The sequence below is a fragment of the Miscanthus floridulus genome, chromosome 18, assembly GCF_019320115.1.
Source record: "Miscanthus floridulus cultivar M001 chromosome 18, ASM1932011v1, whole genome shotgun sequence".
Taxonomy (NCBI): domain Eukaryota; kingdom Viridiplantae; phylum Streptophyta; class Magnoliopsida; order Poales; family Poaceae; genus Miscanthus; species Miscanthus floridulus.
This window is the reverse complement of record NC_089597.1, coordinates 127,899,183-127,914,314: the sequence shown is the minus strand read 5'-3', so window position 1 is coordinate 127,914,314 and position 15,132 is coordinate 127,899,183. Positions and strand designations below refer to the sequence as shown.

General features: G+C 42.4%; 1 protein-coding gene across 4 annotated transcripts; it reads left to right on the top strand.

Moving 5' to 3' along the window:
• The first annotated feature begins 8,279 nt into the window (after positions 1-8,279).
• LOC136519678 (two-component response regulator ORR21-like) lies at positions 8,280-14,767 on the top strand. Of its 4 annotated transcripts, none has more exons than XM_066513057.1 (6): positions 8,280-10,165; positions 12,269-12,427; positions 12,518-12,871; positions 12,981-13,057; positions 13,149-13,515; positions 13,749-14,766. In XM_066513057.1, the coding sequence occupies exons 1-6, from the start codon at positions 10,075-10,077 to the stop codon at positions 14,342-14,344; spliced, it is 1,644 nt and encodes a 547-aa protein (XP_066369154.1). In that variant the 5' UTR covers positions 8,280-10,074; the 3' UTR covers positions 14,345-14,766. The 4 variants fall into 4 exon arrangements, with proteins under 4 accessions (XP_066369154.1, XP_066369152.1, XP_066369153.1 ...); XM_066513055.1 differs by having other exon boundaries at positions 12,248-12,427; positions 13,749-14,765; XM_066513056.1 differs by having other exon boundaries at positions 12,248-12,427; positions 13,149-13,512; positions 13,749-14,763.
• Positions 14,768-15,132: the final 365 nt, after the last annotated feature.

Below are 15,132 nucleotides of genomic sequence, written 5' to 3'. Positions count from 1 at the left end.
CACTTAGTGAAACAAGATTAGTTAATACTATGCAACAAGATCATGAAACATGTGAAACATGACTATGAAACATTTGCAACATTTCTTGTGTTTTTCATTGTTTCAGTATATATCTTGCTTGACTCTTGTGTGACCAATGCATGGTGTGGCTAAAAATGCTTGTAAGTAACTTAGTTACACCTAAAATGTTATTTGGAACATTGTTCATGTTGATCATTTTGCCTAATTAGGTTTCAAGTCATGGTTGACCAATTTGGACCCCTAGAGCTCCTGTGTTTGACTATTTAAAAAGTGTAGCTTAGGATGTTTGCATGGCTGAGCAACCTAAAGCAAAGTTGTAGAAAATTTAATAAAGAACAAACTTTGTTTAGAAGCCAAGTCATGAAAAAGTGCGCAACATGTTCAAAATGGACCCACAAGTCAGCTTGATGGTGGATTCAACATTAAAAAAATTGTTTAAGTGTTGGAACTGCTTTTCAGTTTCATGAAGACGACTTTGGAGCCATGTAGATTGAAATATATGGCAAATTAGCTCGAGCTCCAATTAGCAAACTTGTAGTACTCACGTAGGTCTCCAACTTTGTTAATTACAACTTAACCTGGATCGCCACGGATTAAGAGATCTATTGGCGACAAGTTTCGCTGTCAGTCGGACTGGATGAACTCTGAATCGCGTTTTCAGAAAACCTTCAGTGAACATGGCCGACCGGTTCAGAAAGGCGATGACGCGTGTGTGCCGCGCGTCGCCGCTCGCCTGAGCACGCTGGCCACGCGCCGTGGACGCCCTGGCACGGTCAGCCGCGTCTTGAGCACCCCGCGCGCCTGCCCGATGCACTCACCCGCTCCAGTTCGCATTTCTTCGCCTCCACCGCGCGCTGCGCCAAGCAAGCAGCCACTCCGCCATTGCCGCTCCTGCTTCGCCGTCGCCTAGCTCTCGCACCACCGCAAAAACGCATCGGCCAGCTTGTCTGGAGCTCCGCCGTGCTCGCCTCTCCGTCCTCCACCGTTTAGCCGATCCACTCGAGCTTAGGTAAGGTCGCTGTGACCGTTTCCACCACCGCCGCCATGACTGAGCATCGCCGGAGATGGCGCTCACCGTGGCCAGCGCACCACCGCACCATTCCTCCATCCCTAGCCCTCGTCTCGTCTTCCCCATCGCTTTGTAGCAGCTCCTGTGAAGACCTTACCGACCAAGCCGGTCCGGTCATACCGGAACGTGGCCGCGCACCACCGTGCGCCACGGCAGGGCCGCCGTGCGCCATGGCCGGCGTGCTTTGGGGCTGCTAAGGTCTAGGCTTAGGGGGTCAATCCACGTGGGGGAATTTGGGGAGCACGCCGGTGCCGTTGAATTCGCCGGAGGAGCCACCGTCGGCGAGCCTCGCCGTGTGCCGCACCATCGCGTGCGCCTCCTCTGTTTCCGTCTCGCTGACGGGTGGGGTCGGCTGACACCGGGACCCGCACGTCAGTGGCTGTGCTGTCTTAGGGCTAGTTCAAAAATGCAGTTTTGAATGCTGATTTGTGATTTTTGTAACTCCCAATTGGTAGATCCAAATTGAGTACTTCTAATTTTGTTAGACTCACAGTTAGGTCTAGTATTTAAGAAAAATATGTCTTGAGCACTTTATGTAGAAATTTTGGATGAATTAAATAGGAACTTGAAAAGTGTTTTTGAATGCATGCAAACTTGTTTAAATCATATCTTGAGTTTCCTTGATCCAAAAATTGTGAAATTTTGTGGGTAAGCTAGTATTGCTTAGTAGAAGCTCTGGTTAAAATTTGAGAGACATTGCATGTGTAGTTTTTGAGTTATAGAATTTCCTTTTATCTTTGGTAGATACTAGCGTGAATTTTTGTAAATTATCTATGAATCCTATGGCCATGAAACTTGGTAGGTAGTATCTTGGTACCTTATAGATGCTAGGAAAAATATGAAATCTGTTGCTTGACACTTTTCACTAAGGTTTCCTAATTATGCCATTTTAAGCCATTCTGCCTTACCATTTTTGTGTAGGCGGCTGTACTTACTAAAATGGTGTGAAATTTTTATGGTAGTCTACTTAGGGCATGTAGGGTCTACTGTAATTTTTGTAGATTTAATGGTATAGCTTTCATATATGTTTACTATTTCCTCTAATTAATTAAATAAATTAAGAAAGGTATTAGAGGAAATGTTTTGGGAATGAACACCCTACTTTCTGGTGTTCTTGTGATATGTGTGACATGTGAGTAGATTTAGTGTCGTCCAATTATATATTTACCTCATGAGTTACTAAGTATTTTGTTTGCAGTATGTCCCTCTGGACAGATCTGGGGACTTTAGAAAGCTCCCCATGATATTTTGGTTTTCTGTGATTGTAATGAATACAAGAGTTGTAGATAATTTATGTATCTAGCTCCTGTCAAAATTTGAGGGCATTTGGCCCAGTAGCTTAGAAACTACAGCTGTTTAAAGTTAGGTTCCAGTCTTTGCTTATTCTCTGCCTTGTGAGGACAGAGTTCTGTTGATTTATGAGTTCGACCTGGTAAAGGTTTGAATCATACTCTGAGGTCTGAAAATGTATTGTAGACAATTTTATAAGCTTTCCAGATTGTCTTGTTGCATATCATTTGGATTTATAAATCTCCAGTTATGGCTAGTTTACTGTACCGCTACATAGTCTTCATTTGGTTGGAATACAAATGCTTGATTGTATGCTTGTGCAATGTTCTCATTGATTGTTTAGGGGTTAGCCTAACTTGAGAATATGCTTAGGTGCAGGTGCTAGGTCATTAACGAAAGATGAGCAATTATACCTTAGGTTGTATAAACGTGGTAAGTGAAAGTGATTTGAATAGGGCTTAAGTTGGAATATACAAACTACAGTGCACATGTGCATTCCCCGAGCATCCCCGACATTCGTTCATGTGCATCCATGATATTTATCTTGCGCATTCATGCAATAGGTGTGCCGGAGGAAGTGACGTTGCTGGAGTTCGAGGGAGCCAACCAGGAGGAGGAACCCGAGGTGCAGGAAGCCGACGAAGCAGTCGCCATGGAGGAATTGCCCGAGTGCCCTGACCACCAGCCTTCCTCATTCCTGAAAGGCAAGCCCTAGAGCATATTAAGCCTCCCATGTTTTTATAAATACATTGAGTATTTTTTATTGTTGATGATGCATTAAGTATAGGAATTGGTTGGAACCAATTGATGCATTATATATCCTTCATTGTCTAGATATCGCACTGGAATCCTATTTAAGTTCAGGAACAGGTTAAATGCTTAGCCATGCTTAGTGCGGTAGAAGTCAAGTGATTTTCTGTCACCTGCGAGCTTTAGGATGAGGTGGATCACGGTTGGCTATATTTGCTATCGTGAAAAAGAACCATGTGAATAATGAATTAAGATCGGGCGAGGTCTTATGTAGGTTTGAACATAGTGACTCCATCTGAGTCGTTTAAGGACCGATACGCCGTACGTTCTCATGTCATGTTGAACGCAGCCTAACACTTAGCTGGCCGGATAAGTTGTTCCGACCGCGAAGCCTAGTAGCTCGACTCAGGCCGGGAACGCGAGCAGTGGCGACATTCTGGAGGTAGTAAGGATGTGCGGAGAGCCATTGGCATAAGTCCAAGGCGGGTTAGAGTCCCGAACAACCTTGGTAGAGTGGTTCTCTGAGAATGTCGATCTGTTCGGACTCACGACTCCTGAATCGTACCAAAGGTGACTTGTTGCGACCCTAACGGGGGAAGCTGGGTTTGTGTTTAGGAATACCCCTCCAGCTGGATAGGAATCGATTCGAATCGCCGTCTCTCCTAGATAGTGAGAACTTGACTGAGCAGCGGCAACGTAGATTCAATTAATTTAACGATATGGTTAAATGGATGATGATAAGGTTGCCACAATGAATACCTGATATGGTTATTAATGTTTGCACCCTAATAAAATGATTGCTTAGTACATGTGCTAATATAGATGACAGGTTAATGGCTAAAAAGTTACTGCTAGTTCAGGTTAAGAGTTGATCATTATTACTTATGCGTTTCTGCAAAAAGAAAGTGTCAGCCAGCTCTACTACATTAAGCTATGCATAATTCTTGGTGTCATTTGTTTGGTTTTCGACGGGTAAATCTAGCTGAGTACATTCCCGTACTCAGGGTTTATTCCCTCTTGTTGCAGATGACCTTCTATATCAGGGATTCTACAAGTATTGTCTCCACCCGGCGGGTGATGAAGACTAGATCATGGGCATGATCTCTTTTCTCTTATCTGAATGCTTTTGCGGTCTGTGATCAGCAAACCAGTATGTGTATTTGAACTCGGTGTGTGAGTTAAACTATTTGCTTCCGCATGTTTACAAGACTTGTTTTGTAATAACAATGACTCTGTGATGATGTAACCTGTTTGCGAACGTATGTGAAATGTTGTAACGTACGATATGTTATGTTGAATTACTATGATCTTGGTTATATGCAAGTTGGTTTGAAATCCTTCGAGATTTCGGTTGACTACCGGGTTTATATAGGCTCAAGTTCGAGAATTTATACTTGTGCTCTTATAAATTGGTCGGTTCTGTGACAATGATTAGGCTTGCGCGGCGTCCATGACTGTTTCATGGTTGCACGTCAAGCATGTACTCCGTATTCGGTGTAGGGAGAAAGACTGTTGCCTCGTTGTGTTGTTTCCACTGTAGCGGCTTTGGTTCTAGCAAAAATACAGGATAAGAGGAGCCGGTGAAACCACTTTGGGCTTTTGCTCCTCTGAAAATGGCTCCGGCTCTGACTCCTCTGAAGGAGTAGCTCATCTGGAGGAGCTGAAGCCGTTTTGGAAAACGTTTGGCAAAATGGCTCCTTCGCACTAGACGACGTGAACCCACAGCAAGGAGCCACGCGAAGCTCGTTTTTTAGGCTTCTCCTGCGCAGGCAAAAATGGCTCCGGATCCCCATGCGGAGCCCTTTCCTAAACAGACGTTTGGCATAGCTCCTGCAGGAGCTGGAGGTGAAGCCCCTGCAGGAGCCCTGCCAAAGAGGCTCTCTGTAAGGCGTTGTTTGGTATGACTTTTTTTTTGCACTTGAAGGCTTCGGCTCCTCCTTCTATTCACTGTAGAGCTAATGTATCAAGGAAACGTTTTATTTCCTGAGACGAAAAATGAACTCGGAAGATGAGATGCCGGCGGAGACATGATTTGTAGCTCCACTGGCTTCTTGCTACAGCGTCGCTACGACGTTCTATATATATATGATGGCAGAGCCAAAGCCACAGGAAGTTGCATCAAACAGTTCCTAAATCTTAGAGCAACTCGAACCAAACTCCTACTCGAGTTCTCATCCCACTTTAGGAGATCAAACACATGAAAAAGCTCTCCACGAGGCATGTTCGCTTGAACATATCAGCCGACTGATCGGCTAGAATCTACAGTATTTTTCTCTCATAACAAAACAGCTTTAGCCAACTTATCAGTTAACTTTAATACCAGCCGAACAGGCCCTTGCCCCTATTTCTGCCTCCTGATGGATGAGGCCCTCTCATGAACCCTCAAATGTAGGAGCCCTTCATTCTTCCTCTCGTTCCTCCTTTTTCTCTTTCCATAAAGCTGACAAGCGGGACCAATGACCCATAACAATACAGTGTGAAAATTTAGAAGAACGATAGGAATGCAGTGAAAAATAGGAGATGAAATATTGATGAACGATTTCTATCTAAAGGAATATGGGGTGTAAAATTTGAGAGCTTGGTTGGAGTTGCTAAAGGTACGAGTGAACAATGGATAAACACAGTATTGTTGTGCTTCGCTATTTGTGATTTCTCTGCACCTTTCGTACTCCCTCCATCCCAAAAAGAAGGACGTTATGAGATACGTGTAAGTCAAACTTTCTCAACTTTGACTAGATTGTAGAAAATGTATGCAACATTTATATCTCCAAATAAGTTTATTATGAAAGTATATTCAACGATCCATCTAAATGATACTAATTATGTATTATAAATATTAATATTATTTTATATATAATTGGTTAAAGTTAAAAAAAATTGACTTCTCGGAAAGCGAAAATGACTTCTATTTTGGGACAGAGGGAGTACAGTGTAAGGTTAAATAGATTAGAACAGTTCTTTAGGGAGAAAAAAAGGCCATATCAGCAAAAAGCGACGTCCCTGCCAAAATTTTTTTGAGCCGTATGCAAATCAAAATTACTGTCTGAAACGTCAACCTTTCAGAGATACTAGTATATTTTACTGCTATGTAAGGTTTCTTTTAAAAGGATTATGTAAAGGTTATTAGCTGACTCTGTGGGTACGTTCTTTTTCCTGACGGTAGCAAATGTAAATTAAATTTAAATACATTTGTGGAACGACGTGCTAAGTGCTATGCGGTATAGGGCCAGATGAATTGATGCATCAGTGCTTTTGCCTTACGTGACATGTTTCGTGGTTGCACTTTTGCAGTACGTCAAAGGTCAAGTATGGCCTACTACGAAGAGTATGGACTCTACGTGATAGCTAGGTAGCTCCTATAGTTTAACAATAAGGTCATCATCAACATTCACCAACATGTGCATCAAGAATCACGAGGCATGTATGCTTATACTGTTTCTGAATGAATTGAGAAATAATCTAAAAAGAGAGAAAAAAACAAACATATATTTCAAAGAGTATAGTATAATAAGAATAACAAACTAATATTAGCTGACCAACGACTCAACTTCGTGAAAAATTGGTAACGTGACTACTGAGACCTTTCATCAAACTCAAACTAAAAAGACTATGGTGTCCTCAAATCCAACCACTCCCTCGGGTGACTAAAATAAATCACATCACAGCCAACGAAAATAAAACCACGTATGTGAATTGTTGGGCATAGCTCAACTGATTAGATAGCCGTTTGTAGATCTTAGCTACCTAGGTTTTCGACTCGGCATCGGTACCACGGCGTACTTACATTTTCTTAAATTTATTCTATGATTTAACAAAATAACTATGTTAATGGTAGACGAGGTGTCTATTAGTATCGAGACGCGTGTGGTGATCCCAACCTGCTCGCTTAGTCTCTCAAAGTTGATTACAAGAACAAGGTTTTTGCATGTGCACAATCGAGGTAAGGTAAGCATGCATAGGTGTTTGTGGGCACTTATGTTTGCATTTGTACCGTGTAACTTAGAAATAAGAACGAACCTTATGCAACCCCAAAATCTTATCTAACCAGAGATGGTATGTATAATTTCTTAGTAGGTGCTCACTGAGGCACTGATCCCTGGTACACTTTGCATTTGAATTAAATTAACTTTTAGAATGGTGTTAAATCAGATTATATATCAAGCTTAATTAAATTTATAGAAAAGATCTCTAATATTTATTACATTAAATTAGCACTAATCATTAGAGATATTATAAAATATATTTCTATAATGTATTAATTTAATGTTATGGATGTCGCTATCATTTTACTTTTAAATTCGTTAAATATAAAATAGTTAGACTTAAGATGATTCTACGAATTGATTGATTTATTCTAGAACAGATAGAGTATATGTTTTTAATATATTAATTTAATGTTATGGATACCACTATTATTTTACTTTTAAATTGGTTAAATAAATATAAAATAGTTTGACTTGATTTGTTTATTCTAGAACAGATAGAGTATACATTTTTATAATATATTAATTTAATGCTATGGATGTCGCTATCATTTTACTTTGATATTGGTTAAATATAAAATAGTTTAACTTAAGATGATTCTACGAATTGATTTTTTTATTCTAGAGCAGATAGACGGCATGTTCGTTGGTTGGTTTCTAGGCTGGTTTGAATCGGCTGATGCTGATTTATTATGAGAGAAAAACATTGTTGGCTGACTAATTTGAACTGACAACTAAGCCAACAGGCTGAGAGTATTGTCCGGCGAAGGCACTAACGCACTGTGGAGCGTGTGCTGTGCGGCGCGGGGGCCAGCCGAATGAATCCAAGGGTGCTTTTGCGTGGTGTGACATAAATTTTTCTAAAAAGTGCTATATTAGCCATCGCATCGAATTTTGTGATAGTGCATAGAGCATTAAATGTATACGAAAAAAAACTAATTGCACAGTTTGATTGAAAATCGCGAGACGAACGTTTTGAGCCTAATTAGCCCATAATTAAACACTAATTGATAAATAAAAATAAAAATGCTATAGTAGCTAAATTTTCAAATTTGGCAAACTAAAGGAAGCCGCAATGCAGCCCTCATCCATCAGCAGCAGCCGCGTAACGTCCACCGCCGCATCTCCCTCTCCTCTCCTTCTCCTGGCGGGCTGAGTGGCGTCATGGTGTGGCGACGCAGGCCCGATCGACCACACCGCCACGCGGCTGGTCACCCGACGAGGCCTGTGGCTGGGGCTAGGTCCACGCGCCGTCCACCGCCCCGTTCCCCGCGTCGTGACGCGCGCCGCCCGACCCACCACCGTGCATGTCTCGAAAAAGAAAGAAAAAAACACCACCACCATGCCGACATCTGGCGGTACTCTGGGCCCCACCGCCTAAGCCCACTCCCCTGGCCTTCCTTTGCTTCCTTCCCACGGCCCACAGCGCGATCCACCGGGTCTTGGCCCATCCCGAGCTCTCCGTTCGCGCCTGTCGACGGATGGCGGGGGCGACGTGGCGAGAGACGGCGCAGCCCGCGCCGCAGTGGATGCGGACACGCCTCCCGCGGTGCCTCCGGCCCGGCCGCAGGCAGGCCTCGCGGTCTCAGGGTCGCGTCACCGGGGCCGCCGCCGTCCGTCTGTCGGTTTGTGCGCCGCCGGCCTGCTCGTTTTTTGTTTGAGTTCCATTCCAACCAGCGAGTGTCTGCGGTGGACAAACCCTTAGTTTGTAATTAAGCGGCGCCGCAGTATTAGCATAGCGGTTTTTGTGGTACTTTCTACCGTGTGCGTTTCCAGTTTCGTACGCCGGTCGGTAATTAGTCGTGGAATACTTAGTACATATAGCATTGAGATATTTTACTTTCATGGTTTCTTCTTCTTGTTTTGGCGCCCCAGGCTTGCCTGTTACTAGGATTGATGAATGCAGGTTTCGTCCTAGTATGTTATGGTATGATATATGCAATCAGAGAACAGGCTTGGATATTGCATCGGTACACCATAGGGGACCGGCTGCAAAATATTACTGTGGCAAGATTTGCTGAAATGCACGGAATAGAACAGAGTCTTTTCAGAGTTAGTTTTTATATAATGTCATCGAGGAACTCTTATCCGAATGGAACTGGGAATTGCAGATTGGTTGTGGTGTTTTGGGCGTATATCTTTCTAGGACTAGTAAATATTTCTCTCTCAATGACTGGCATTTTACTTTCTCTCATGGTTTCGTAGAGATGTAAACAGGGCGGTTTGGGAGGAAAAAGAAGATTGAAATTAATATGGTGTGCCATTTTGGACTGCCCACAGATATGGTATGCCATATATTTGTGTCCCAGGGGACTACTATATTATTATTATTATTATACTAACTAATGCCACCGTATCCGCCGAGGCTTCATTTAATGTGATTTTATTGTCCTTTGCCTTCATTTTCTGCATGTCCATTTGTCAACAGATGCCCAAGGACATTCCAAAACCAGGTGCTGTGGCAATTACTGCCATCACAGTTTGATACTCAGTGGTTCCTGAAATTGCATCCATATTTACCATGTCAAATTTGATGCTACAAATTGGAAACAAAGAGGAAGAAATAAAATAGTAGAGGTTTGCATGTATCTGTTAGTATGTTTTACCCAGTTTCATACTAGGTTTTTCTTGAAAACTAATACCTCATTACCTCAAAGAGTGTGACGCCCTGAAAGCAACATGGTTACAGGCTTTTGCATAGAAAAATATAGTCTTGACTTTGGGTTCTCATGTATTGCTTAAGTCACCATATCTCTTGTATCTATGTACTAACTTTTGTTGTGCACCAGTCCAAATACAGGTCAACTTACCATTGAAATAAAGCAATTTCACAGATTTTGAAGCTTCGTCTTTTTTTAATTTTATTATTATATAAAGACTGCCTACCCCTGACCCACTACGAAGGTCTCACTCTCACACCAGAAAGCTCAAAGTTGCCTTCAAAATCCCTTTGGTGACAGAATGATGGAAAGGCTTTCAGCGCTGGTTCTGGATAGTGACCCAGCATCCTTGTCGACCATCTCTGAGACGCTCGCAAAGTTTAACTTCAAAGGTGCATGTGGATCTTGATTCTTGAAGCATTCCATTTTGGAACCCCTTTTCCTTTTCTGCATTTTTGTTCTAAAAAAATGAAGTGTGTTCTAGAGGGAAAAGGGAAGTCAATAGGCACAATATTCATTTCAAGAAATCTGAAATCTTTTATAAAACTGAGGAACCTGTATATCGAACTAACTCTTATTATTTTCCCTGAAAAAAGAATTCCTATATATGTTAGCTGTGGTATCATATTTGTAGTCTGTATGATTCCTGAAGGTGATGGGGGGAGAAACATGTTGACCTAGATCTTTTTTTGGCAATATTGAAAGGATTTCTTCTCTTGACAAAGAAGTAGAGGAACTCAGATCCTCCGCCCTAAAAATCAATCTACACCTACTATATGTTATTCAAGGGGCTTCTGTAGCATATTATGTTTCAAGGATGTTTGGTGTCTTTTCCTATTTGTGAGTGCTTGCTTGGATTCCAATCTACGGTTATCAGAATATTCCATCTGTTGCATATCATAAATTTAGGTATATGATATGACGCTTTAGGTTCCAATCTCTGAATATTCCATTTTGTTGTGTATCGCAAGTTTGGGTGTACTACGTGACGCTTTAGATTCTGATTTCTGAATATTCCATTCTGTCGTATATAGTAAGTTCGGACGTACAGTAGGATGCATTGGATTCCAATTTCAGAGGATTCCATTTTGTCGTATATCATAAGTTTGGGCGTACAGTATGACGCTTTGGATTCCAATTTCTGAGTATTCCATTTTGTCGTATATCATAAGTTTGGGTTTATGGTATGGTGCTTTAGATTCCAATCTCAGAATATTCCATTTTGTCGTGTATCATATGCTTGATTGTATAGTATAACGCTTAAATTCAATTACTGAATGTATCATTTTGTCACGTATCATATGTTTTGGTGTACGGTATGACGCTTTATATTCCAATTTTGGAATATTTCATTTTGTCGTGTAGCTTAAGATTGGGTGTACGGTAGAGGATTATGTGGACTCAAATGTGGAGGTGTGAATACATTTTTTAATTGGACTTTTACTAGCTTTACTAATTTGGATAGGCTCCCAACAAAGAACATTAAAAAAACATGCTGGAATAGATCCATCATTTGGAACACTGAGAGGAGCTCCTGTTTGTTTATAGTTGTTTATTGGTTCCTTCTGCCTCGCTGAAATCAATCTACACTGAGAGAAGTTTTGCTTAGGAGTATAATTAAAAATTATTTGTTGGGCCTATTTGTCAAGTGCAGGGTCCATTAATTGTAGAACAGTGCTAAATACCAATGAAAAACAAGGCGCGATTCCGCGCTCGCCTAGGCGCGCTTCAGCGCTGGGCGGAGGGGTAACGCCTCGCCTAGGGGGGTAAGCGGAGAATAGGCGCCGTGCCACCAGATCCAGAGCCGCGCCGCCCGAGGGAGGGAGCTGCGCCGCCGGATCCATTGCCGGGCCGCTTCCTCCAGGCCTCCCTCCTCCCAATCCCATCAGATGCGCATCCGTTTGAAGGAGAGGGGAAGGGAGTAGAAAGGAAAGGCAGGCCTTGGGTCGTGATGGCGTGGGGGCGCGAGGCGAAGCTGCGGCAACGCACGAAGGCTGAGCCTGAGAGAGAGATAGAGAGAGGTCACGGGAAAGAAGGGAGAAGAAGGTCACGGGAAAGAAGATGGACTGCTCGGGCTGCAGATGAGATGTGGATAAGACCGAGCGATTTTGCGACTTGCCCCTCCACTTTGTAAAAAAATTCAGCAAATTTTCTTGCTATGATTTCCTTTACTGATTTCTTACATTATAGTCCCTAGAACTTCTATTTTTTCACAAGATACCACTTCTATTGCTGTAGGAACTTCTATTTATTCAGCATTTCAGCAACTACATTTATATATTTATTCAGCTATACATGCTGAATGCAAATTTATCAAAACGCCTAGAAAAACGCCTTGAAACGCCTAGGCCTGCCTAGGCGCTAGGCGATGGGTCACCGCCTAGAAACCGCCTAGCGCCTACAAAAACATTGCTAAATACACTGTGGTATGAATTTTCCAAATTTTTAATCTTATTACCTTTATCGTTGCATAGTTTTCCCCTTCCAAACAGCAGAAGCGGCCCTGGATTTCGTTGAAGGCGGGGCTGCTAACGAAGTGGAGCTTGATTTGGTATTGGTGGATGTTAACCTTAACAATATGGCACCAGGCACTTCCGCAAACTCTGATCTGCTCCATTATTACATGCTGAATGAACTTGAAGTCCCTCTTACCGGTAAGAGTTTATATTCAGAGCTCTATTATTTTAAGAATTTCTCACCTATCCCAAACTCACTGTTCCAGGGTTATTCCTCCTTGTTGACAGCAATGTGTTCTTGTGACGATGAAGAGGGACTTTCCAAATGTATGAACCTGGGTGCATGCTTCCATGTGCTGAAGCCTCTGGACAGAAGAAGCTTCAGCATTCTGTGGCACCAAGCACTGGAACACAAGTTTAAAAAGGCAGCACCTCAAGGACCAACTCTTAATAGTACCAGAAATGGAATGGTTTCATCGTCTACTGAAAAGCCCAAGGAAGTGCTTATCCTAGAGGGAAATAATTTATCCGATCCTGAAAGCAATGGATATGAAGAGCCAAAGAAGCGGAATCGGATCACATGGACCATTGAGCTCCATGAAAAGTTCTTGGGGGCTGTCGAAGCTCTTGGGGGGAACGAGTGTAAGTATAGCTCATACGTACACATGGCTTGAAATCTAAATTAGTTATTTGTTATTTTATTAGCTAAAACATGACCATGTCCTGTTTATTTTCTTTGGGTGGCTAACAGATGCTACACCTGACGGGATCCTCCACCTGATGAATATAAAGGGTTTGACTGCGAAGCATATAGGGAGCCATCTCCAGGTGGGTGATTAATTGATCATTAGTTTGACCTTTAATACTGTGACCTAACTTTGTCCCTTGCTTGACAATTTTCTCCTCAAATGTAATATAGAAACATCGATTGTGCCACCGGAATGCAAAGCAAGGAGGACAGCGCCAAGAGAATGCCAGCAGAAAACCAATGGGGCATGATGAAGGCACTGCTGAATCCATCACACCCAGAGTTGAGACAGACGGGGAAGTGTACCCCTTAAGGCTGTGGACAGAGGTGAAGAAAAGGTCAGCGGACACAGTGGCTCTGAAGACTAAGGACACAGAGTCTGTGTGTATGTGGGATAAGTATGAAAATAACCTGCATAGAGTGTTCTCTGAGAAAAAGAAACGTTGGCAGTTTATGAGCGAACATCGGTGGCCTGTGAAGAACAATATTGTTATCACAGATGCAGGGGATCCAAATGAAGCCCCCGAAACTGCTGGTGGTGCTAATACCTTATTTACCTTTTCTACTCCTCCTTTATTAATATATAGAACTGCAGTTTAATCTGCTGGCTTCTCTTTAAAAAGAACTTATTTACCTATTTATCCTCCTTTTCTTACTAATACCTTTCTAATACCTTTCTTACCTTTCTATCTTTTATTTATTGACTCGTGACGTTTCATTCCTAGCCTGCAATAACTTGCTTGGGACTAAAATTCTTTCTTGTTGTTGAAGGTATTGTGGACCCGGAGTACAATGCATCAATGGATTTTTCTGTTGCTTGGGCGCACCTAGACAGCAATGATCTGGACCTGACAGGCCCTTCTGATGGCCGGGAGGAAGCAGATTCATTTCGGATGAGTCAGCTGGAAAGCCTTGGCCTAGAGGATCTCCGCGACAACGCATGTAACGATGCTCTGAGATCGGTTGGTCTGATTAACATAGATGAACCAGTAACTCAAGGATCGCAAGAGCAGCAAAGCCTTGGCATGGAGGATCTCCAGCATGTAGATGACATTCCATGGGATGATGCTCTGATATCTGTGGGGCTTATCAACTTATTAGATGAACCAATGACTGAAGAAGCCGTCATTGGAGGATCACAAGATCAGCAAAGCCTTGCCCCAGAGGTCCTGCAAGCAGGTAACAATGCATGGGATGACGATCTTAGGTCGGCGGGGATGGTCAACTTATTAGATGAACCAATATCTCAAGAAGCCGCTATTGGCGATGCTCTGATGGATGACCCTGTGAGCCCGATTGCCCAAGACGATGTGTTATGGGCTTGGAGTCCTGCAATGCCAGCGGTTGACTATGGCATGCTCTTCTGAATCAGGCTGAACAAGTGATAGTAACAGATAATATGGATGTTAGAAATAAGAACCCATTGACAGAAATAAGCAACTCAATTGTGCTCGAGAGCACATAAGACCGTGTAGAAGTTATTAATCGTTATATGCTCTACTGTTTGGTTTCATATGATTACTGTGTTATGTTGAACCTGCCCAGGTTGGAGAAAAACTGGTATGTCTGTGCCGTGAGCTCCATGATTCGATGGGCAGTTTGTATGCTACAGGCTACAGCCATTACCATGGAACATCGCTGGATGCCTTCTCCCTATGTGATCGAGTGCTAGTTACTGCCTTTTCACATCCTGATCGATTTTCTTCCTTTTTTTGAACGCAAAACCCTGATAGATTTTCACATCGCTTGTAACTTTTTTTTTGTGGTACCATTTGTAACTTATTTTACACCCTAGCCTCGAATTAATGTGGAGAACCTCACCGGATATGATTTCTTCCTTGAAAATCTTTGTGATATGAAGAGATCATTAATTAATCCAAATTATTTGTATGGCGCATATGCAGATACGCAAGGCATAATTAAAATGGAATAATGAGAGATCGGATATCATATTTTTGCTTGCAACTCTTTGTAGCAGCAATAACACAGTAGACATGCAAGCCTCGTTGAGGCATTGACTTAGTAGTTGGTATAAGTTTGGTAGGTACTACACAGCATGAATGGCACATTACTCTCCCTGAAATTTCCTATACATAGGGTTTATGATAAAATAAAAGGGTGTGTCTCCACTGCAGGTGACTGCAGTTTTGCATTT

What these genes read in the sequence shown, in the direction of transcription:
- LOC136519678 (XM_066513055.1), top strand. Translation starts at nt 10,075, where the DNA reads ATGATGGAAAGGCTTTCAGCGCTGGTTCTGGATAGTGACCCAGCATCC. An exon ending in CGCAAAGTTTAACTTCAAAG is followed by an intron (nt 10,166 to 12,247) that starts GTGCATGTGGAT and finishes ATCGTTGCATAG; the next exon opens with TTTTCCCCTTCCAAACAGCA. An exon ending in AGCTCTTGGGGGGAACGAGT is followed by an intron (nt 12,872 to 12,980) that starts GTAAGTATAGCT and finishes GGTGGCTAACAG; the next exon opens with ATGCTACACCTGACGGGATC.